The sequence below is a fragment of the Phaethon lepturus genome, unplaced genomic scaffold (genome assembly GCF_000687285.1).
Source record: "Phaethon lepturus isolate BGI_N335 unplaced genomic scaffold, ASM68728v1 scaffold5070, whole genome shotgun sequence".
In the NCBI taxonomy this organism is placed as follows: Eukaryota; Metazoa; Chordata; class Aves; order Phaethontiformes; family Phaethontidae; genus Phaethon; species Phaethon lepturus.
Genome location: NW_010513946.1, coordinates 69,812 through 92,117, shown reverse-complemented (window position 1 = coordinate 92,117; position 22,306 = coordinate 69,812). Strand labels below are relative to the sequence as shown.

The window sequence follows — 22,306 nt, the reverse complement described above, 5'->3', positions numbered from 1 at the left end:
TGGGGGGAGGAGAGGCTGGGAGAGCTGGGGGGGTTCAGCCTGGAGCAGAGAAGGCTCCAGGGAGACCTTCCTGCAGCCTGCCAGGACTGAAAGGGGCTTCTAAGAAAGATGAGGACAGACTTTTTAGCAGGGCCTGTTGCGACAGGACAAGGGCTAATGGTTTTAAACTAAAGGAGGGCAGATTTAGACTAGATCTAATGAAGAAATTTTTGACAACGATGGTGGTGAGCCACCGGTTGCCCGGAGAGGTGGTAGATGCCCCATCCCTGGCAACATCCCAGGTCAGGTTGGACGAGGCTCTGAGCAACCTGCTTTAGTTGAAGATGTCCCTGCTTACTGCAGGAGCGTTGGACTAGATGGCCTTGAAAGGTCCCTTTCAACCCAAGCTATTCTATGATTCTATGGAAAAGGGGTGAAGTCAGTGCTGCTTCCCCACATAGCCCAGACTTTGCTGCCCTGCTCTGCCCTTTGCCTGGTCCCTGTGCATTCCCCTCCTGCGCAGTCACGTTGTGGGAAGCCAGCAGATGAACCAGCCTGCTGTGCTTGTGGTCAGAGCTTGTCCCATTCCTGCGCATCAATCTTTGGAGTACGATGGGTGAAAGAAGAGAAAGCAGCAGTGTGATTCCCCAGGGCCAGGAGGTGCTGGGAGGCAGCTTTGGCCGTCACACTGCTTGTAGGGAGACAAATCCCTGCCTCACTGCAAAACCTCAGTTAAGAAAAGAATTGCTGGCCAGAGATCTCATTTAAAAGAAACAAGCTGGGCTCATGGGAAAGAGAAGAGGAAAGCTTTGTAGATGTCTGGTTTTGACTTTCCCCCATGGTGCTTTTTATCTGTGGATGAAAAGCTTCTTGTCCTCAAAGTCCCCATGCTGCTTGCCAGGGCCTTCCTTCACCTCTGCCTTTGCTCCCAGTAAGCTGGTGTGCCCACCCGTGGCTCTCAGTCTAGACCTGAGCCCCCAGCTGCCTTGAAAGGCCGTCCCGAGGAATTAGAGCTGCAGAGCTGGGGCATGGGCATAACCAGGTGGATGAGAAAGACTTTCAGAGGAAGGGCAGGAGACCACAGGGAGGGGTGCAGGGAGGATAGGTGAGGCCTGAGCTAGAAGTGCATCCACAGCCAACAAGGACAACTTGTCCAACGTCCATCCTCTGTGCCGCTGCAAGGAATTGGGCAGACTGCCTGGACACACGCTGGTTACTGCCTCAGTGCTGGATGGAAACACAGGGACACACATGTCTTGGTGCTCCTGAGTGAGCAAACTTAGTTTTCTTTTAATGGCAATCACCATCCCGTCCTGTAAGGGCCAGCACTGAGCTTTGCTGTACGTTGGTAGAGCGCTGTGATGCAGTTCCTCGGAGAATCAGTGCAGGAAGGAGCTGGTACTGCTGCAGTGTGAGGCAGAGATACAGGATGTAAATTGGTAGGAAATTAGTCCTCCATCGTTCAGAGAACTCCTGGCTTAATGTGGGAATTAAATGAGTGTGTAATGACTGTTCAGTGCACCTTACATGTTCTTTCTGCCCAGTCACAGATGGTGCATTTATTACTGCTCTCAGCTATAGGTTTTTCCTCTCTTATTCAGCCCATACTGTCCCAGAATACTTTTTTCCAGGGTTATTTGACACATAAAACCCTCTCCAGGCCAGATAAACAATTAATTTAGGAAGTAATTTAGACACCAAGGACAGTGTCTAAAGACACCAGGAAAGGGGTAAGCTCCTTCCCTTCAGACCTGTCTGCTCTAGGGCCGTCTGTGGGTCTTTGGAGGGAAGAGGGTAACACAGGAAAGCCTGTCCTTCGATTTCTAGGACTGGACTTGAACTTTTCCTAAAAAAAAAAAATGTTTTTTTTCCAGCTAAAGATCAAATGGTATCACTGGAGAGGGCAGGAATTTTGTCCATCAGTCCCCATAAGAAAATGAGGATGAAGCACTAGTGCAAAGCTGACAGTCTCCCGGATGGCTTTTCTGCCCTTGGAGCTCAGCTTTACAACAGCTGCTGCTCCATACACCCTGATCTGCTTCGTACTCCCTTTTGCCGAGTTCCTCACCCACGGCTGATGATGCTGGGACCACTGCTGTGAGCGTTCCAGGCTCGTGGACTGCAGACAACATTCGTGTGCTGACAGGCATAATCTCCAGCAATTTTTCTTAAGAAGGCAGGGGAACAGACAGGGGTTGCTGTGTTCCCAGAGCTCTCCAACAAACATCGATTTGTTCCCAGCAGAGCTGACCATCCTCTTTTCACTGCTGGATGCTGCCCTCTCTGGCCAGCAGTTTGGCAATGTCAATACCATGAAGCACAGACACATTGATGGCCCCAGGTCTCAGGTTGTTTCAGTAAGTCCATATGGGTGAATGCAGTGCTGGAGCTAACTCACAGCTCTGTTCCCTCTCAGTAAGTGAGCTGGGTGTTTTGGAGCCATTTTACGTGTCTGCAAAGACATGGCAGTTTCTGAATGTATATTTTGTTTCTTTCCCTGCAGAGCAGAGCTATTCTAAAAGCTCTCCAGAGGGCACTGGTGCTGTTTGTGGATCAGGTAAGTCTGGGCTGGGAGGCAGGAAGCTGGTGGTCAGGGTGTTTGCAGGGAGGGAGGTTTAAAGGATGATGAGAAATAAAGATTCTCCTCTACTTACGGCTGGGTTTGGGGGCTGCGGAGAAAGCATGGAGCAGTGGTGGGAAAGGGCTTACAAACAGTTTTTGTCAGTTTTTGGGTGGGTGTGAAGAATCAGCTTTATGCTTGTAGGGCATCACCTCCTTGGCATCATCCATATAGCAATGCCCAGCCTTCACCTGGCAGGAGAAGTGCTCTGAAATGCCTCCTCTGCAGATGTTTCAGCCTGGTGCTTTATGTCCAGACTGTCTCCACATGGAGCCTCCTCACCCATGCCCTCTACCTCTTTCTGTTCCTTCACTTTGTCCTTTCCAGCGGATGGAGGAGGAAAAGCTCCATGCTGTCCTGCTCTGAAGTGAATCTGTCCTTGTTCCCTTCTAATTCGGAGGCTTTTAGCCTCATATCCTCCAGATCTGGCCAGCGAGTGGGACTCTTAAGGAAGGCAAGGAACAGGGTGGGAGTGGTACGAAGCTAGAAATCAAATCTTGCCTCCTCCAAGATGACTGTCATCTGTCAGGTGTCTGATGACACGAACCTGATTTGTCCACATAGTTTGGAATTGGAGATGCTGTTACAGAAAAACTCTCCCCTTGGGGCTGGGCATGTGCAAATCTTTTCCATCTCTCCTTCTGAGAGCCTTGAAGATGTATTTCCCAGCAGTGGCATTTCTTTCTGATTTTGAGGGCTCTTTCAGTGAAGGCTTTTATCAGCAGTAATGTCCACTGTTCATGGACCTCTGATCTGGAGTCCTGACCATGCCCAGAAAGTCCAGCATCCTTTTGACTGCATTGCCGGGAGATCAACTTGTACCTTCTGCTTGAAGTTCGACATAGTGCTTTCTGGGCAGGTAAAGGAGTATCCATGCAGGGGATAAGCGTGTCCTCCCAAAAGGAAGAAGAGTAAGGCAGATAAATCCTTGTTAACCTGTAGATAATAAGCAGTTCTTCAATCTGACAGACTCCCCACAGTTATAAAGTCTTCTCACTGTATCAGTGGATGCCCTTTGGTGTCCTTAAAGGTCCTAGTTTGAAACTTAGATGCACAAGATAGTCAACATCCTGCTGTGTCTTAGATGTAGGAATGCAGACACTGTGATTAGAAAGTGCTGGTCTTTTTTTCAGTGATATCTTGGCAACCTGAAAGCACATTTGTCTTTATTCCAAAGTAAAGGATTTGTATTTCTTTGTTTTACAGCACTAACTTTCCAATGAAATGAGATACAATATATAACACATTCCTTCCAGTAAATAAAGTTGATTTTCCCTAAGCAAACCACTAGTTTAGATATTTCATTCTTTCTGTCTCAACTTCCAGGTTTTTTTTTTTTTCTGAACCTTTTGCTGAAAACAAAACCGAAGCAGATACAACACCTGCTCCTTAACATGTCCTTAGATTTTTTCTTTATGTTTCCCAGCAGATAAAGAAAAGGGAAGATCCTGTCCTTCTGCAGAGGATAACACATGACTTGGCCTGGCTGACCTTAGGTTTTGTGACAGGGCCAGTTTCATGGTGCCACTCTTTGCCCAGGTCGGCGGGTGAGTAAACACAATGCTCATAGACGCTCTACCAGCTTGCTCTGCTGAGGTTAGGCTGTATTCACAGTCCTCTGAGAGCACTCCTTGATCCCAGGAAGGAGCCAGCCCAAAGATAACACCCCAAGGATGGAGTCCCAGGAGTTGTACAGCAGTGTCTGAGCAGCTTTGTTGACTGTTCTGCTCTGATACTGCTCGTTTGTGGTGTCTGCTGGTGAAACCTTTATTCTGCATTCCTCCAGAAAAGATTCTAGTGAAAGGCAGAAATTGAACCCTTTCCTGCCTGTTACTATTGTTGTGGCCCAATACTGGTACTGAGTCGATCTGTAGTGAGGGGCTGTCCAGTCCCCTCAGTGTTTGGGAACTTCCTCAAGTTCCTCCACTCAGAGTGTTGCTGAGGTCCTACTTTGACCTGAGATGTGGTTGTTAGCAGTCTAGCTCTCTCTCCAAGCTTTTTTTTCTTTGCCCTCACCTGAGCAACAATAGCTTCTCTGTTTTTTCCTGGGTTCAAAACCTCCTGGATTGTGGGTCCGGCCATGATGATAGGGGTGAGGAGCAACATACCTGAAGAGAGCCTACAAGAAAGCTGGAGAGGGACTTTTTACAAGGGCGTGTAGTAATAGGACAAGGGGCAAGGTAATGACTTTAAACCGAAAAAGGGTAGATTTAGATTAGATATACGGAAGAAATTCTTCACAATGAAGGTGGTGAGGCACTGGCACAGGTTGCCCAGAGAAGCTGTGGATGCCCCATCCCTGGAATTGTTCAAGGCCAGGTTGGACGGGGCTTTGAGCAACCTGGTCTAGTGGAAGGTGTTCCTGCCCATGACAGAGGGTTTGGGCTAGATGACCTTTAAGGTCCCTTCCAACCCAAACCATTCTATGATTCTATGGCTCTTCATGCACATACTCCGGGTAGGCAGAGATCCTGGATATTCAGGAACAAGGGAAAGCAGCAGCAAGATGTCCATCCTGACCTTGTCCCATGTGTCTCCCCCAAGAGCATTTCCTGCTGCAATGAAAACAGGAGTGTCACTACACGAATGGCACTCAGCAGGTGATGTACCTGGACGGGTTCATCTGGGACTAGCAGGAGATCTGTTCCTACAATAGTAAGGTGGGTTTCTATGTGGCCTGCATAGAGCTGGGATGGGCAATTGCTGAGTATTGGAACAGGCTGCAGTGGCTTAGCTGTCTGTGGGCTTCAAGGGAGAAATACTGCAGCTATAACTGGAGGAGGACTCAGTGTACAATGGACAGAAGTGAGTGTTTGGAGGGGAGGATAAGAGGAGCGTGCCATGGGGAAACTTGGCTTCCCCAGCCTGGGACCACATTTAACCCTCTCTGCCACCTCCCCATTTGGCAGCCACTGGATGTCAGAGGAGCTTGGTGAATAGTGGGAGCTAGGTCTGAGTTCAGTAGGGCATGGGGAGAATGAGTTCTATGGACCTGAGCAGTTAGTGTCTTTGTTATGAGTCTAAGACTGAGGGAAATGACTTGCAGGAGCCCTGTGGAAAAGCATGTGACAGGACTCCCAAGCCTAACAAATGTAGCTCCTGCCAATTCCTGGAGCAATGGACTTAGCTGACAGATGGCAGAAGGTATGAGATGCTCCTGTTAGATGTTTCTGGTAGATGCAGAGTTCTTTTTCTGTGATGGTCCTTCACTGGAAGGACTGAGGGAAGAAAGAAAGAGGATTAAAGATTAATGTGGCTGGGAGACATGTAATGCGAGGGCATGTTGAAATCAGTGGGTCTGGACAAATGGGTTTGGAGGCAAAATCCGCATGATACCATAGTATCATAAAATCATTAAGGCTGGAAAAGACCTTTAAGATCATCAAGTCCAGCCGCCCACCCAACACCACCATGCCCACTAAACCATGTCCCAAAGTGCCTCATCTACAGGTTTTTGAACACCTCCAGTGATCGTGACTCCACCGCTTCCCTGGGCAGCCTGTTCCAATGCTTGACCACCCTTTTAGTAAATAATTTTTTCCTAATATCCAATCTAAACCTCCCCTGGTGTAATTTGAGGCCATTTCCTCTCTTTCTATCGCTAGTTTCTTGGGAGAAGAGAATGACACTGACCTCACTACAACCTCCTGTCAGGCTGTTGTAGAGAGAAATAAGGTCTCCCCTCAGCTTCCTCTTCTCCAGACTAAATAAATGTCCAATAGGTCCTGTTGCTAGGAATGATTCCTGAGGAGGATTGGCCAACACTCTCCATCTCTCTCTTTCTCACTTTCAGTTAAACGCAGAGTGAAAATTTCTCCCATGCAAATGGAGCCATGGGGGCTAGCTGGTTTGTTCTGCAACAAGGTTTTATCCTTCTGAAATGAAGATCAAGTGGCTCAAAAACAGGCAGGAGGAGATGGACAAAGTTGTGTACGAGAACTGCCTCCTAGATGGAGATTAGTCTTTCCAGATTCTGGTCACTTTGGAAGTCATGCCTAAGCAAGGGTTTATCTATGCTTGCCAGGTGGAGCATATCAGCCTGCCAGTGCCCATCACCATGGCCTGGGGTAAGCAACTGGAAATGGGGAGATCAGAAAGTCTTGAGGAGAATTGCTTCTAGCTCTATGGGGACAGCAGGAAACTAGAAAAGATATTTTGGGGGAAAGCAATATCTAGCCTGGGCCTTTACTCTCTGGACTGCTCTTCCAACAAGAGCAAGAAGGTGACTGGAATGCTGGGCTTTTTGCTGGGCTGAGGCTTCATCGTGGTGGGACTTGTCATCTCTCAGAAGAAAAATAAAGGCGAATTATTCATGGGCTAAGTAGAAACCCGTTCTTTTAATGGGGCTGCAGAGAGATGTTTTAAAGCCTGTAAGGCTTCACTAGAATTTAGATTTACCATGATAATTTCCTTGGGTTCCCAGCATTCAAGTGGGTTTTATATGGTCTAATTCAATATCCACAGAAGCCAGTGATAGCTTTTAATTTATTTTAACTGATCTTAGATTGGGCTTTCAGTGATGAGGAGCCATTTTACAACTATCATCAGATGCTGAAAGGTCAGCCCAGTCCTCTGAGATACAGTCCTAGGCGATGGTTATGGTTTCTTATGAGTATAAAATTAGCTACTTCATTCCCAAATGTCTCCACATTGCTTTGTTGCAGACATATTTTGTAGACTCTAGAAGCAGATACGTTCATACTTATTTATAGAAGTATTAAATATGTTTCTTTTGAAACTGCACTTTTGAAACTTTGAAAAAAGCAAGAACATTATCTTCCAGAAAGCTGCATTCTTGTTCTCAAAATATTAGTTTGCTGAGTAACATCATCTTATCCTAGCCTTTGATTTCTCCTTTCTAGTAATTTAAGATTATTAGAATCACAAACCAGTACTGGGTAAGTCATCGTTGTGTGATACCTTTCATGGTGCAATGAGGAATATCCCTCAGCTTAATTCTGTACTATTATTTTTTCCTAAGCAAACTCCCTTAAGCAAGTCACATCCCCTGTAGCCCTTTGCTCCCATTAATACTTGGCCTATGGCTTCAGGTCACCAGCATCAGGAGGACTTGAATTCCTTACCCACCATCACAACTAGAACAAGAGAAGGCTTTGTGCTGAAAATGCTGAGATCCCCTTCCTTAGACCCAAACATCAGTTTTCCAGTGAACTACAATGAGAACAGCCTACAGATTTGACTCTATAGGAGCCAGTTCTCCAGCCTGCCTAGAGCCAGAGCTTGTCGCACCTGTGTTGTTCAGGGCCCCACATCATCCAAGTGATAAATGCTTTGGATAGGTCTCCAAGGTCATCTCAGAAACGGATTTACCCTGCCATAAATAAATTCCCTACCTCTGGCAGGGCTGCCACGGGCTCTCTGAAGCTCAGCCGACCTCATGGATCTTAGCAGCTCTGTGTGGTGGGTTAGCACAGGATCACTTGGAAATGAGGAGGAGGAGCAGGCTGGCAGCTACTCCAGGACTTCAGATCAGAGATGCATCCACGAACTGTTGGGATGAACATGGAAACTGCAGGAAAGTCATCAGGGGGACGAACCTGGGAGACCTTGCTCACAGGAGCCTGGAGGAGCTTTTCCTGTCCCTCAATCTAGCTGTCATGGTGACTGGCAATGCTCCAAAGCCTGTGTGAGAAGTTTCTCCACCCATTTCTGCTCTTTTTTGCTGCAGGGCTGCCATGCCTGTCTGCTGCAGCCACAGAGGAAGACAGCACAGGAAGGGACACACTGCTGGGTGACTTAAGTCCACACCAAACCTCTGTGAATTTGTTTCTGTCTCTCAGAGTTAAGAGGAGCTGTTGCTCCCTGCTTTTTTCCAACACTATTCCCTTTCCTCCTACTGTTGCCCATGTTAGCAGCGTACTGCCTCTTCCCTTCTCAGAGGAAGTGTGAATTTGGAAATTGGCAGGCTTGCAAATGCAAGGGTAATCGCAAGGACAGACTTTGGGCCATTGAGGCTAGGATGGACTCTGTTCCTGCATGAAGCTGCAGGAGGAAAGCTAGAGCTTCCCAGCCCTGCCCACATGTGGAGAAATAAGAGAGGAATAAATAATAGCATTTCTAAGGAATGTTTTGTACTTTGAGCAATTTATCTAAGGGTCTGAAAGGATTTAATAACTGAGAGCTAATTAAATGTACTAATTAACCCAGTGTTTAATCTCAGCTTTTCGCTAGCTTTCTGTGCTGCTGAAGCAGAGATGTAGTCCCATATATCATGACATCCAGCCACTTTGCTTAATTGTGATTCCTCTGCACACGGTGCAGGCACTCAGCTGCTAAGGTGATGAGAGGAACATGAAAGCCCACGTACAGGAGAAAATTAGAGGGGCGAAGCCAGCCCTTTGTGACTAACAACCTGTGAGATTATTTCCATAAAGAGGATATTGACAGTCTAATTTTCTTCCCCTCCCCATTATCACCGGTTTGTTCTCATTAATGCCACTGTTTCACTAACGGGGATGGGAACAATCTGCTTTTGGGCACATGATGACAAAATGGCCATGTTATTCCTTGGTCCTATCCTCGTCACCATGGCTCCAAGCTGCTCTGCTACAACCAGGAGGAGGATGCTGCTCACTTTCTCTTCACACCACACTTCCTCATGGACTTGCTTTTCTGCACCCAGGGTGCTACTGGTACTATTTTGGTGTACAACCCATACAGCCAACTCTTACAGAATCATAGAATAGTTTGGGTTGGAAGGGACATTTCAAGGCCATCTAGTCCAACCCCCCTGCAGTGAGCAGGGACATCTGCAGCTAGAGCAGATAGCTCAGAGCACCATGCAACCTGACGTGTGATGGTTTCGGGGATGGGGCATCAACCACCTCTCTGGGCAACTTGGACCAGTGGTTCACCACCCTTGTTGTCAAAAATTTCTGCCGTAGATCTGTTCTAAATCTGCCCTATTTTAGTTTAAAGCCATCACCCCTTGTCCTACCACAACAGGCCCAGCTAAAAAGTCTGTCCTCATCTTTCTTATCAGCCCCTTTCAGTCCTGGCAGGCTGCAAGAAGGGATCCCTGGAGCCTTCTCTGCTCCAGGCTGAACAATCCAAACTTTCTCAGCCTGTCCTCCCAGCAGAGCTGTTCCAGCCCTCTGAGCGTTTTGGCGGCCTCCTCTGGCTCCGCTCCAGCAGGTCCATGTCTCTCCTGTGCCGAGGGCTCCAGAGCTGGACGCAGCACTGCAGGGGGGTCTCCCCAGAGCGGAGCAGAGGGGCAGAATCCCCTCCCTCGCCCTGCTGGCCACGCGGCTTTGGGTGCAGCCCAGGACGCGGTTGGTCTTCTGGGCTGCGAGTGCACATTGCCGGCTCGTGTCCAGCTTTTCACCCACCAGTACCCCCAAGTCCTTCTCGGCAGCGCTGCTCTCCATCCCTCCATCCCCCAGCCTGTGCTGATACCAGGGGTTGCCCCAACCCAGGTGCAGGACCCTGCCCTTGGCCTTATTGAACCTCATGAGGTTCACACAGGCCCATTCCTCGAGCTTGTCCAGCTCCCTCTGGATGACATCCTGTCCCTCAGGTGTGTCAACTGCACCACTCAGCTTGGTGTCCTCTGAAAACTTGCTGAGGGTGCACTCGATCCCACTGTCTATGTCATTGATGAAGATATTAAAAAGTGCTGGTCCCAAGACAGACCCCAAGCAACACCGCTCCTCACCAGTCTCCATCTGGACATTGAGCCATTGACCACTACCCTCTGGGTGTGACCATCCAATCAATTCTTCATCCACCCAACAGCCCACCCATCAAATCCATCTCTCTCCAATCTAGAGCAAAGGAGGTTGTGGGGGACCGTATCAGAGGCCTTACAGAAATCCAGATAGACGACATCAGTAGCTCTTCCCTTGTCCACTGATGTGGTCACCCCATCCTAGAAGGCCACTAGATTGGTCAGGCAGGACTTGCCCTTGGTGAAGCCATGCTGGCTGTCTCAAATCACCTCCCTGTCCTCCATGTGCCTTAGTGTAGTTTCTGGGAGGATCTGTTCCATGGTCTTCCCAGGCACAGAGGTGGGACTGACAGGTCGGTAGTTCCCAGTGTTCTCCTTTCTATCCTTTTTTAAAATGGGTGCAATGTTCCCCTTTTTCCAGTCTCCAAGGACTTCACCGGACTGCCAGGACTTTTCAAATGTCACGGATATCTTAGATCTCCATGAGCTGTTTCCTCAGTGTCACAGAGGAAGGGACATTTGAGGTTACCACCCAGAGCCAGCTTGATCCAGCAGTAGATCAGGAGCAATGTGCCTTTCCTGCTTCTAAGGCTAAATAATTCCTCCTGGAAGGAGCTGTGAGGGATCCTGGAGCAGGTTGGTGGGTTGGTGGATCATGATGAACTCAGGAGAAGGTGTGCTCCACAGGAGAAACAGAGACGTAAGACTCACAGGATCCAAGATCCTGGTACATCATAAAGGGCATCATCCCAAGACACACTCCTCGCAGTATTTAGTGGGGGACATCTGAAATCTTGTCATTACTGCTTCTCACAGCTGTCATGGAGACAGTTCCTGGGAAGCTACCAAGAACCACAGACTGCCCAGCCTAGGGCAGAATAATTGCACCTAACAGCACTATTTAAGCCAGCAGCTTCAGTTTGCTCCCAGCTGTAACTTCATCTACACACTGTTCATTTATTACTGCTAATATTAACATGGGATGGAGGTGAGCTTCCCTCAGACTCATGACCTCAACTTGGGGACACAAATGCTTCTTTAAGAGCTACTTATTTAAATCTGTTTGGAAATGAGTCTGTGTGAGCACAGGGTCATTAAATTAGCTGGGGAAACAGGCTACGCTGGAGGTTTGCAGCAGTCACCTTCACTGGAAATCTCCAAGGGAAAGCCAGGTACGGATCTCTCCAGGATGTCTTAGGAGAATGAATCAGACCTGCCAGGATGTGGGGAGATGACCCACCAGGGGCTTTTTTTCCAAACTGAACGAGCAAACTATTTTACAAAACCGTCAATCCCCCAGTGTCTCCTTGCACAGCCCTATGCAGCCAGAGGAGGAAATTGGTAACTCTACCCAGAAAGCCTGTTTTTAATTAACAAATAATTATCTACAAATTGCTGTAATTATTGCCTTGGATTCCAGAGGATGGGGACGTTAGCGCGAGATGAGCAGAGTTTCCTTGCGAGTGAAATATTTTCCCTGCCTTATCTCCAGCGCCCTGCTGCTGTGAGGTTTGGGGACTCGGCAGCGCTTTCCTTTCGAGAAAGTGATAAAACAGCTCAGGCAGCCTGAAAGGGGAAGCGTGGTGGAAAAGGCACCGAAGGGAGGGCAGGTTCTTGTGTTTATTGTGTTGTCTACCCTCATGCTGGAGTGGTTTGGGTGATGCCAATTAAGACATAAACCCCGGCACCGAATGCCAGGACGAGGGTGCTTGCATGCTGATGAGCTGCCAAAGCAAAACGAACATCCTGGTTTGTGATCTTTCAGTGAGGAGGGGATAAAACCATGTTTGGAAAATTTGGGTTAGTGTCAATCCAGATCACATGGGTAGCATGGAGCTGGCCTGAGCCTTCAGCACAGAGGGATGCTGGTCTAGAGAGGGTACAGCACCAGCCATGACCTGCTGGACCATGTTTCGTAGGGAGAGTGGCACACGTGGAGCCCATCTACTGCTTCTCCTTCAGGCTCTGCTGCCAAACCTCATGGTGGATATCCACAACAACCACCTTTTCTGGATACAAATTATCTCCCTCATGGTAGCCTAAGTCCTAACACACAGGGATGTTTATTGTCTCAAAGGGCTTATACACTTTCTACAGCTGTAACAGGGGAAAATCCACCCCAGTTTGCAGGGAAGGCACTGAAAGATTGCGACATGTCCCAGGCTGGATGGGCAACCTGCTGAAGAGTTCCCAAGCCCAAACTTCAGCCTTGCTCGATATGTTTAATATCTGAATCCTGATGCCTTCCAAGAAACAATGCCCTTTTTTCTGTCACTCCTAAGTGATTCCCCTAAACGATGCTGCTCGCTGCCAGGGTTTCCATGACAGCCTCTGCTTCAAGCAACTGGGGTGCTTTTTATTATTAATCCGTGGCATACTCACCTGAGGTGAGCTGCCTGCTCCATGTGCCACTGTGAAATACTGCTTGTGTTTCCCGAGTACTACGTCTTTCTGCTTCTTCGTATAGACGTTAACCATTTTGGGTTGGGAGGGCCCTGCAGCCCCTACCAAGGTGATGTGGGGTGCTTTGCCAACTCACAGCATCCCTTCGGCTCTAAGAAGACCCCTTCTTGGTGAAGAGATGTTGTGGCTCCTTGCTGCAGAGGAGCGTAAAGAACAGGACAAGCTGAGACCTTGGCCCTGCCCTCACCCTCAACTTACCTTTACCAAGAGGACAAACTGAGAGCCCTTAACCCTGCTCAGAAATATCCCACTTGTCCTGAAAATACAGACATGGAAGCTAATTTTCTGCTACTTTCTGGGGTAGCAGGAGGAATTTGTTTGGATACATGAACCTGTGTCACTGCTGATGCCCAACGTGGCAGCATTGGCTGGTCTTGAGGAACTTCATGTTCTTCAGACTCCCTGAGGTTTAAGGTCCCGGCATGAACTCATCCTTTCAGAGCTCACATTGGGACCTCAGCAGGCACAGAAAGGCATTTCTCAATTGTTTCAAGGATTGCTGTCGAGCTTCGCTTGCCAATTGTGTGAGCGAAAAATTACCCACTGTGAAAGCAGAGTCTTTGCCCTTAGCATGGTGCCCTAGATGCTGGACCTTCTTGAGCATCCGTAATGCTCCTGCCTTATTCAAGGCATGGCTGTGCCTCAATTATGTGACTCTAGCAGGAAAACAAAGAAAATTAGACCATGCTTTGGCGTTAGGATCAAGAAGTGTCTTTTTTCTTTTTTTTTTGATACCTACCTCTCTCCCACGTACTGTGGCCTTTAAATAGGTTTCTAATGAATGGAAATAGTTCATGGACAAAGAAGCTGTCGTGAGAAACGATTGATTGTGCTTAATATTTTATTTTCAAGACTTAAAAGGAAATCTCTGAAATATCCTTTGGCAGGCCTGTGGAACCTAATGAAGTGATTCATAGAGATACAGAAGGAACCGAGGGCCTGTTACCAGCAGAGGGGGACAGCGCTGGTAGTGTTTTGTACCCACTTTTGCAACACAGCTGAAGAATGCTGTGGAAGAAAGGCAAAGGCAAAATTCAGATTCAGTTGCTTCAGCCCTGCTGATGAGAAAAACTAAGCCTTTCTAACCACTGCACACCTAGAGTATTTAAGAAGCAGGGAGAGGAAACCAGGTCTTTGTTGGTGAAACCCAAATTTTCTTTGAAATTGGAGCATCTGCAGGCTACTGTGCCCAGCGTCACTGTGGTGTTTTATGTCACCAAACTTTAATGCCTTTGGAGACTTCCCATGGGAAACCAGTATCCTACTGGGCTACACTGGTGAAACAACTTGTCCTAAATCACATAAAAGGTCAAGGTCATGCATAGGATTTGAACTCTGACCTTCTGTTGGCTTGTTCTGCGCATGCACCATCAGCTCTTGTTTTTCTCATGCCTCATTTCACTCTGGATAGTTTGTGCTGCCTTCAACTTCTCCCAGCTGCCAATGATGCTCTTTGCTGCCTCCAGCATGTCCCCATAGGTGACATGTCCCCATAGGTGACATGTCCTCGAAAGGTGGGAGGAGCTTTTTGTTCCATGTGAAGGAAGAAGTCACCTCGTGGTCAGCTGCTCTGCGCAATGGCCAGTTTGAATTTTTTCCTCTGCAAAATCAGCAAAAACAAGGATAGGGATAACAAGGTTTCAAGAGAAATTCCGACTTGTTCTCCAGACGAGTGTAACCTTCCAGTTAAGGGACAGCAGCCATCTCACCTAATGCTAGAGCACTGCCATGCAGGTGTCTACATCTGAGCTGTTCACGCTCCCTTTATAGCTGATGGAGACAAATAAGCTCCTCTAGGGAGCAAGATGTCTCTTCCTGATGTAGACATCTAAAATAGCCAAGATGCATGCTCACAGCAGTGCCTGTGATGGCAGTCTCAGCTGGCGAAGCTTCCACAGTTGGGAGAGACATCCCCGTCTGAGATGTTGTTGGCTGTAGGCGATGCTTGAGGAGTTAGATGCAATGCAGGAGGGGGTGCCTTAAAAAACATCTCGGCGGGCTCTGCCTATACAGGTGAGACCTCAGTGCTGCTAGTAAGCTCCAGGTGTTCAAAACACACTGTTTTCTGCTTCCGCTGTCACAACATGCACTGACATTTCTTTAATTTCAAGATTTTCCGTTTTTTCTGGCTACTTCTTCCCTTTGGTCACTAGATGACAGCAGAGCTCTCATAACATCACACCAAGGACTGCTCTGAACCCAGGGTGGGTACTGCTTCTGTACCAGGCAGTTCATGGCTGGGACAGCCTGCTGGGTGCCCCAAATCATCCTGATGACTTTTAACAACTCTTTATCTACTCATTGATCTGGCAGACTATGTACAAATACTATATCTAAGTCAAAACTTCCACCTTTTGTGGGGAGCTATTTGTGTGCATTTTCCTGTTTCATCACCTCTGTCATCCCCATCCTATTTTTAAGAATTTCTCTCACACCTGCTCAATGCCTTTTGTTTTAAACTAGACTTATGCTCTCCAAAGATGGACACTATCCACCTCATTTAATCAAAGAGAAGTGTTCACAGATACAACTGGAACACCGTCCAGCCCTGTACAGCCTGATCCTATACAACATCTACAGACACAGAGCTGATCTCCCAAGGAATAGGTGGCTCCTGGGAGGAGGATTTCTGTGATAACTGGGAATTAGCACCTAAATATGAGCATAAATACTTTGGACAGGGTGGGTGGATGGGTGGATGGATGGATGGATTTTAGTGCGTGCACTAATTATTTCTTCTCAGTGGGATATAGACCAGATAATGGAGAGACTTAGATAAGGGATGGAGTGGGGGAGTTTTAGAAAAAGAATTGTTTAATTAGAAATTATTCGGTTATTTTTAGGAATGCCTTTACCAGGTGCAGATAACAAGGAAGAAAAGGCTAGGGTTTTTGAAACATGAGTCAATCAAAGGGGTGATTTCTGTACCTGGGATGATATGAAGGGGGCTGATTCAGGCCCCGATCTAGCAAAGAGCTCTGCATGAGTGCATGGACCTTATCTGATGATTAACTGAACAGGTCTCCAATCTGTACAAAGGTGTTCTGTGGGGAGGATATGATCTATGCTCTTAGGAGAGGCCAGGACACTTTAGGAGACATTCTGTGTGATTTATTTGTAGTTTCAAAGGAGATTCTGCGACAATATTTCACAAGGAGGATTTTCATTACAAAATTCTCAAACCTATATCCCCAACAGCAATCTTCAGTGCCTGCAGCTCTTGGGTATGGTCCAGGATTTTGTCCTTGTCAAAACCAGAGCAGAGGAGGTACCGAGACCATCTAAATCTTTCAGATATTGCAAAGCTAGAAAATGTGTTTCGAGCTTCTTGTTGGTGACTAGAAGAAGCTTCCGCTTTGTTTCCTATAGAGATTGTGGTTGTTGCCTTTGTTTTCCCTGCAGTATAATTTTTACTTTCAAAGGCACCAATAACCTACATATACTGGTAGCCCTTCATGATCAGTCCTTTGCCCTCTGCTCTATTGACTTGAACTGTGCAGGATCACAGCCCTAAAGAGCTGTTGTAGTGCATTGTGATGGAAAACTGAAACAGTTGGCATTTTCATTTCTGATCACTTGGTCTCCAGCCCACAGTTGGGTGAAGGAGAGATGATACTGTTTCTGTGGTGTCATGTTCTAGTTGTTCCTGGTGGTGGAGATGGAGGTTTCTGGAGAATGATGCTTCCCAGTTCATTGCAGCCATCTAGATATTAGGCAGTCAAACTAAGCTGGCAGTATAGGATCCCCATATGACAAAACAGCCAGGTAGATAACTCCCAAAAATCATTCTGCCTTTCCCAAGATGAGTATCTAAAATAGGAGTTAGAAGGTGTCAAGAGAAGCTTGTGTCTCTCAGTTGGCCGTGAAGGAAAAGCCTAGATGAGTCACTTTTAGGCTAAATCCTGACACTTGGGTGAGATGAATCCCATCCCTGGGAAGGAAGAGCTCAGAGATTGTTCGCTCTGTGTTCTGCACAGCCCCGTGTGTGTCCACCTGAATCCCATGGAGTAGGTCAAGTTAGGCTAGGCTAGGCTAGTCTAGTCTAGGCTAGGTGAAGAGAGGAGAGGAGAGAGAGGATAGGAGATAGGAAAGGATGGGATAGCATAGACAGACTGAGAAAGAAATTTAAGCTCCTGCAGCTATAGGTAGACGGAATATTCATAAACAGCCACGCAGGTACCTCATTCCCACTGAAGTCACTGATTATGCTTTTTCCCTGATGTCACATGCTTCATCCTCAGATCTGGGAGCTGCCCTGTCCCTAGGAGATGTGGTTTGAGTGGTGGCTGATGGACCACAGGGAGAGCCTGGCTGTTTTTGGGAGCTGGCCCATCACCAGGAGAGGACCTTGAATGTCACTTGACATGTCCCAGAGCACGAAGCAGTTCCTGTGTGAACCAGCTAGGATCTGTCCATCTGTTTCATGTCCTGTTTTAGAAATTGTGAATCAAGGTAAAATCCAGCCTGGAGGTGACAAGTATCTAGGTCACCCTGGCCATGTCCACAGCTGGCAGATTGGTGAAGCGGGGGGAGAAGCTTGCTGATGAATCAGAGCTGAAAGCAGCCCTTTAGAGACTGATACAGCTTGAATGTTACAGATCAGCTACTGCTGACCTGAAACATTCACCTTGAGGTTGAAAGGATGACTTCTAAGCCTTGTTACTGCAGTTTTGGGACTAAAAGGGGTTCTGAGAAGCCCCCACAGGCTGACTCTCAGGCGAAACAGCCTGCAGTTAGGCAGCTACGTGTCTGTGGTACCAATCAAGTTTTTAAATCTGGAAGCATCTGCCCCAGCAGTGATTTGATTTTATGCAATGCGTCTCATGCTACCGTATTGCTAAGCATGTCACTAAATCCTTGCACATCAAAGGAACAAAGTAAATCAAGCAAAACTGCATAAGCCACATTACAATTCAGTTTTGGCAAAAGATGCTTAGACAATCCTGGAAGCTGCGGCTCTCTAGGTAGCATCAAAACTCACTGTCCTGGTTTCAGCTGGGATAGGGTTAATTTTCTTCCAGAGAGCTGGTATAGTGCTGTGTTTTGGATTTGGGATGAAAATAATGTTGTGATCCCCCTGTCACTCCAGAAATACAGATGCCCAGAATCAGTGTAGTTTTTCCTGTACCACAAGGAGAAAGGCTTGCAGCTAAGGTTGGATTGGAAACTTATTTTTTTCGTAAGTAATTCATAAACATATTTTTTTCACTTGACTCCAGGCCAAGTGGTGGTCAAGTGGTCCAGAGATCTAGTCCTGAGTCTGGGCATAATTTTCCAGGTTAAAAAAAGGTTAAACATTTTTGTGCTCCCATTTCCTGGTCCATAATTTTTTTCCCCTGTCTTCCATGGAGGACATGAGGATTAATTAGATAAGGCTGTTTAGTGGAGACTAAAAAGCTTTGCAATTGTTAAAGACCCAGGTTTACCTTTTTCTAGGCCAGCTCAGAAGCCCAGCAGCTATCTCACTCCCTTGGACCGTGTTCCAACAGGAGACCTGCCATCCACCAACACACACTGAGATAGAAGTCCCTGGGAGAGGTTATTCTTTTGGGTCTGATGAGTGACAAGTGTGGAAAAACTATGTGAAGGCTGGGTGGAGGCCACCATGGGCCGTAGTGGAGAGGATGCTGCGTTGGCTGTGGTGGAGAAGATGCAGTGGCTGAATAATGGGGTGAACATCTCACCATTTCCCCCAGTGATGATGGATGAAGCCAAGGGGGCTGGCTTAAACTAGATGCCCACTACTAGGTGGTCTGCGTTAAGGCAACAGATGTCCAAGGCTTGCTGCATTGCCTAGGTGGAAGCACTTAGTGCAATACAGAGGCCAAGGGGAACCTGGGACATCTGAAAGGGGACTGATAAGTCTGACACTATGGGAAGTGAAGCTATGGGACACTTGTGCACTCCTGGATGAGAAACTGGAGTCCAGGTAGGACACCAGATCATCTCAAATGCACTGAACACATATGCGTGGGCAGCTAAATAAAGCTGCTAGTGAATACACCTCGTGGAGACTGGGAAGCAGTTCAGCCTGTGTGGAAGCTCAGAATCATAGAATGGTTTATAGACACCTACCTCTTCATGGCTCAGTTACTCTCCCAACCCTACAAGTGCCCTGACTAGCTCTTCAGGTGCTTCAACAGGAACTCATACACATGGCTAATGTAGACACCTGCATGTAGACACCTATGTGGAGAGATGAAACCAACCTCTGGGTTCCTTCTAATTCAGATCCTCCGACAGCAATGCTGAGATCCTCCACAGAAGAAAAGAGACATCCACTCTGGAGGCTGACCATATTTCCCTTAGCAAAAGGAGGCAGAAGCAGGCTTCTCAGGGCATTCATTCTTGCCCTCAGATAGGTCAAGGAGGGTTAGGGAATGCCCAAGTCCTCCTGCCCAGAGCACTTTGTACTGTAATTCCCTAGATTTCTTCTCTTCCTCCCTGAAACCATCTCCATCCTAAATCTAACACAGAAACCCAAGGCCTCTATTCCAGATATCCCAAGACCTCTTGTCCCATACCAACTCCTTACTCTTCTTTTTGCCATACCACACTGGTAATGACAGCTGTCCCACAATAAATGGACTACAGTCACCAATGTCATTTAACATGGATAAAGTAAAATACATTTACAATGACTTTTGGTCACTCCTGGACTAGAACATCTTGACATTTATAGACCACCATCCCCATACAAAACTTTACACAAGAAAAAAATGCAACGTGACTCCCAGGGATCTTTTTCCCTAGAGAATCCAGATGCTTTCCGGGTGCCTGGTAACAGTACAAAATAGTCTGCTATTAAAATTCAAAAGCAAGTAAAATAGCCTTTCCTTTCAGGCTTTCTTTCTATGAGGCATTTCTGATGAAAATCCAGAATCTCTGCAGAGGCCTGGCATATGAAATCCAAATTATATAGCAAGCATTCCCCTCTTTAGAACTGTCTCTGTGAAGCACAAAATCCCCTTGCAATTCCCTCTGGTGATGAGAGGCAGCTTCTTATGTTCAGACCACTCCTCTCAGCATGCCTTGGGCTGAAGGCCTGCAAGGCTTGTAACCCAGGAACTACCTCCCCTTCCCGTGGTCCTCCCAGCTCAGGGGAGAGCCCACCTCCTACATAATTCAGAGCACGGTGGAGGGTCCACAGGCAGAACCACCCTCTTACTTTCTCCAGCCCCTGGGACCGCATCTGTGATCCTTCGTGCTGACATCTGAAAGGGCACGTCTGCAACTACACATTTTGGGCTATTTTGTCATGGGGATAGGTTAAAAATGAGTCATGGTCATTTTCATGAATTACTTGCACAGCAGAGTTTTTCTACACAGTGAGCCATTATGAACCCATAGGTGGAGAAGATAATTATGCCTCGTGTAAAGCTGTGCCTAATTTCCCGCTCTAAAAAGGGGAGACAATAACTCCCTTTCCTCATGGACGTGTGTGACGATTTAATCACAAGGAGAGCTCTGTATTTATAGATTTTAAAGACACCACTATGATTATATAGTCCCACCTTGTGCATAACAAAACGCGAAGAACATCAGCCATTAACGTCTCTTTCGATTTCATAATTTTTGCTTGAGTTTGTAGCACATCTCTTCAAAAGATATCCATGTGACCAATCTGAATGTATGTTTGTCGTGTTATGAACTCCATTTTCTATGTTGACTTACACACAGCATTGCAATTTCCATTTATAAATTCAGCTTGGGAGTAAAATCACAGAATCACAGAATCACTAGGTTGGAAAGGACCTTCAAGATCATCAAGTCCAACCATTAATCCAGTGCCACCATGTTCCCTAAACCATGTCTTGAAGTGCCATTTTATGTTACCTGTTGATTTTATACTTACTCCCTGTTCACTGCAAGGTTGGAATAATGTCAGCCAATCAGTGCCCTGATCAAAGAAAGAGTCTGCCACATCCCTGAGAGATTATCACAGAGAAATTGTGGACATAACCATGTATGGCCCTGGCACCAGCTGAGTGATACACCAGATAATGTTCTTCCTTGGGCTGTGAATGGCATCAGGCACTATTACTCTTTGCAACTGGATGGGTCTATGGGTTTAGCCCATCTAATTCATCATTTTCTTTATGTTCATGTACCAAATTAAAAAGAACAAAGGTTTTACTTTGTATTGTTCCCAAGAAAGTGAAGATAATCTTTATGTGATGACTGAGCATAATACTGACTGGGATCTCTTTGTAGGAATGTATATAGATGGGCCAAAGTCAAATTTATAGAAAAGGTACACCCATGCAGCTATTTCACAGAATACACTTGGTGAAAGAGCTGTCTCTTGAATTAAAATGGTTTCCATATGGTGAAGAACCTCGTTATTTTGAGAAATCAGTTTAACCTGCTGTGTTTCAAAGGAGGTTCAGTTTCGTTGCTTGACAATGTGACAGTCAGTACTGTCTTGTCCCTCATCACAGGATTCTGCTCTTGCAAAAGCTTTGCCTAGCAAGAGCTAATGTAGCCTAAAGTTAATTTTCTTATCCTGTCAGATGTGAGATCACCATCATAAATTTGAGGACATTTTGCTCCCCTACTCTACATGGGAGGAAGGGATGTGCTTCCTGATAGGACGCATGGAGAAAATGAACCTGTAACTAGCTGTGAGAGGATGTAGGGCTCTGAAGATAAGTTTATCCTTTGTCACATGCAAGAAAGCTAATCTGAAGACACAGATGCTGGTTGACCTCTAAAATGACAACAAGGTCTGGCCCAGGGCGACAGCATCCTCTAAAGTCTTCAGTTATTTTGTGAAGATTGTAGATCTCTAGTGCTTTCTAAAAGTGACATGACAGAATCAAAAATATTCCCATGCCCAAAGGTTTTTTTCTTTCGCTTGCTGATCATTGTGTCCTCTAAAGAGTGAAACTAGGCGCAGGTAGGCTCAGTGAGGTGGGAGTTGGGGGGAAGGTGTGGAGGCTGAATGCAGAGTGCTATGCCTGGAGGAAAGACTGAGATGAAAGGGCTGTGCTTGAACATCTGCCCCAGGGACCCAGAGCCAGGAGGACCAGCTCGAATCCAGACCAAAGGTGCTATGAGGGGACTTATGATTATTTTTTGCAGGATTCCATTTTTGTGTCTGCTTTTGGTGACCTTCCTGAAGTCACCAACACACACAAACTCATGATTTAAAGACTGTTGTATTCCCAGGTAGGTCATTTCCCAGGAAACTCCTAGGAAAATCACTCCGTATTTCTATCTGAACTTTCTTTATGGCTTGACTTCAGCGTCTAACCACCAGACGTCATTGCTCCTTTCTCACAGGCATGAAAGCTGATTTGAACATAGTCAAACGGGGCACTCTGCTAACTCTAACCATAAAATACACACTCAGTAGCTGTTTGTGGCCCCCAGGTATTTTCCACCAATAGTCAATTAGAAGACAGTATTACCTGCAGGACATCCCAGCACTGATAACAGCAAGGTCTACATCTGGAAGAAAAAGGATGTACTTCTGAGAGGACCAGCACGTGGTAATGGGTGGAGTAATAAAAACGATAAGGCCACTGAAGCAATGAGCAAAGAGGTGTTTATGA

At 46.8% G+C, this 22,306-nt stretch overlaps 1 protein-coding gene across 1 annotated transcript in view; it reads left to right on the top strand.

Moving 5' to 3' along the window:
* Positions 1-4,272: 4,272 nt before the first annotated feature.
* Positions 4,273-22,306, top strand: part of LOC104624130 (H-2 class II histocompatibility antigen, A-D beta chain-like) — a 56,944-nt gene continuing 38,910 nt past the window's right edge. The window contains 4 exon segments of the mRNA XM_010291420.1: positions 4,273-4,299; positions 5,170-5,339; positions 6,205-6,274; positions 6,444-6,666. Coding sequence (XP_010289722.1) covers positions 4,273-4,299; positions 5,170-5,339; positions 6,205-6,274; positions 6,444-6,666 — 490 coding nt within the window.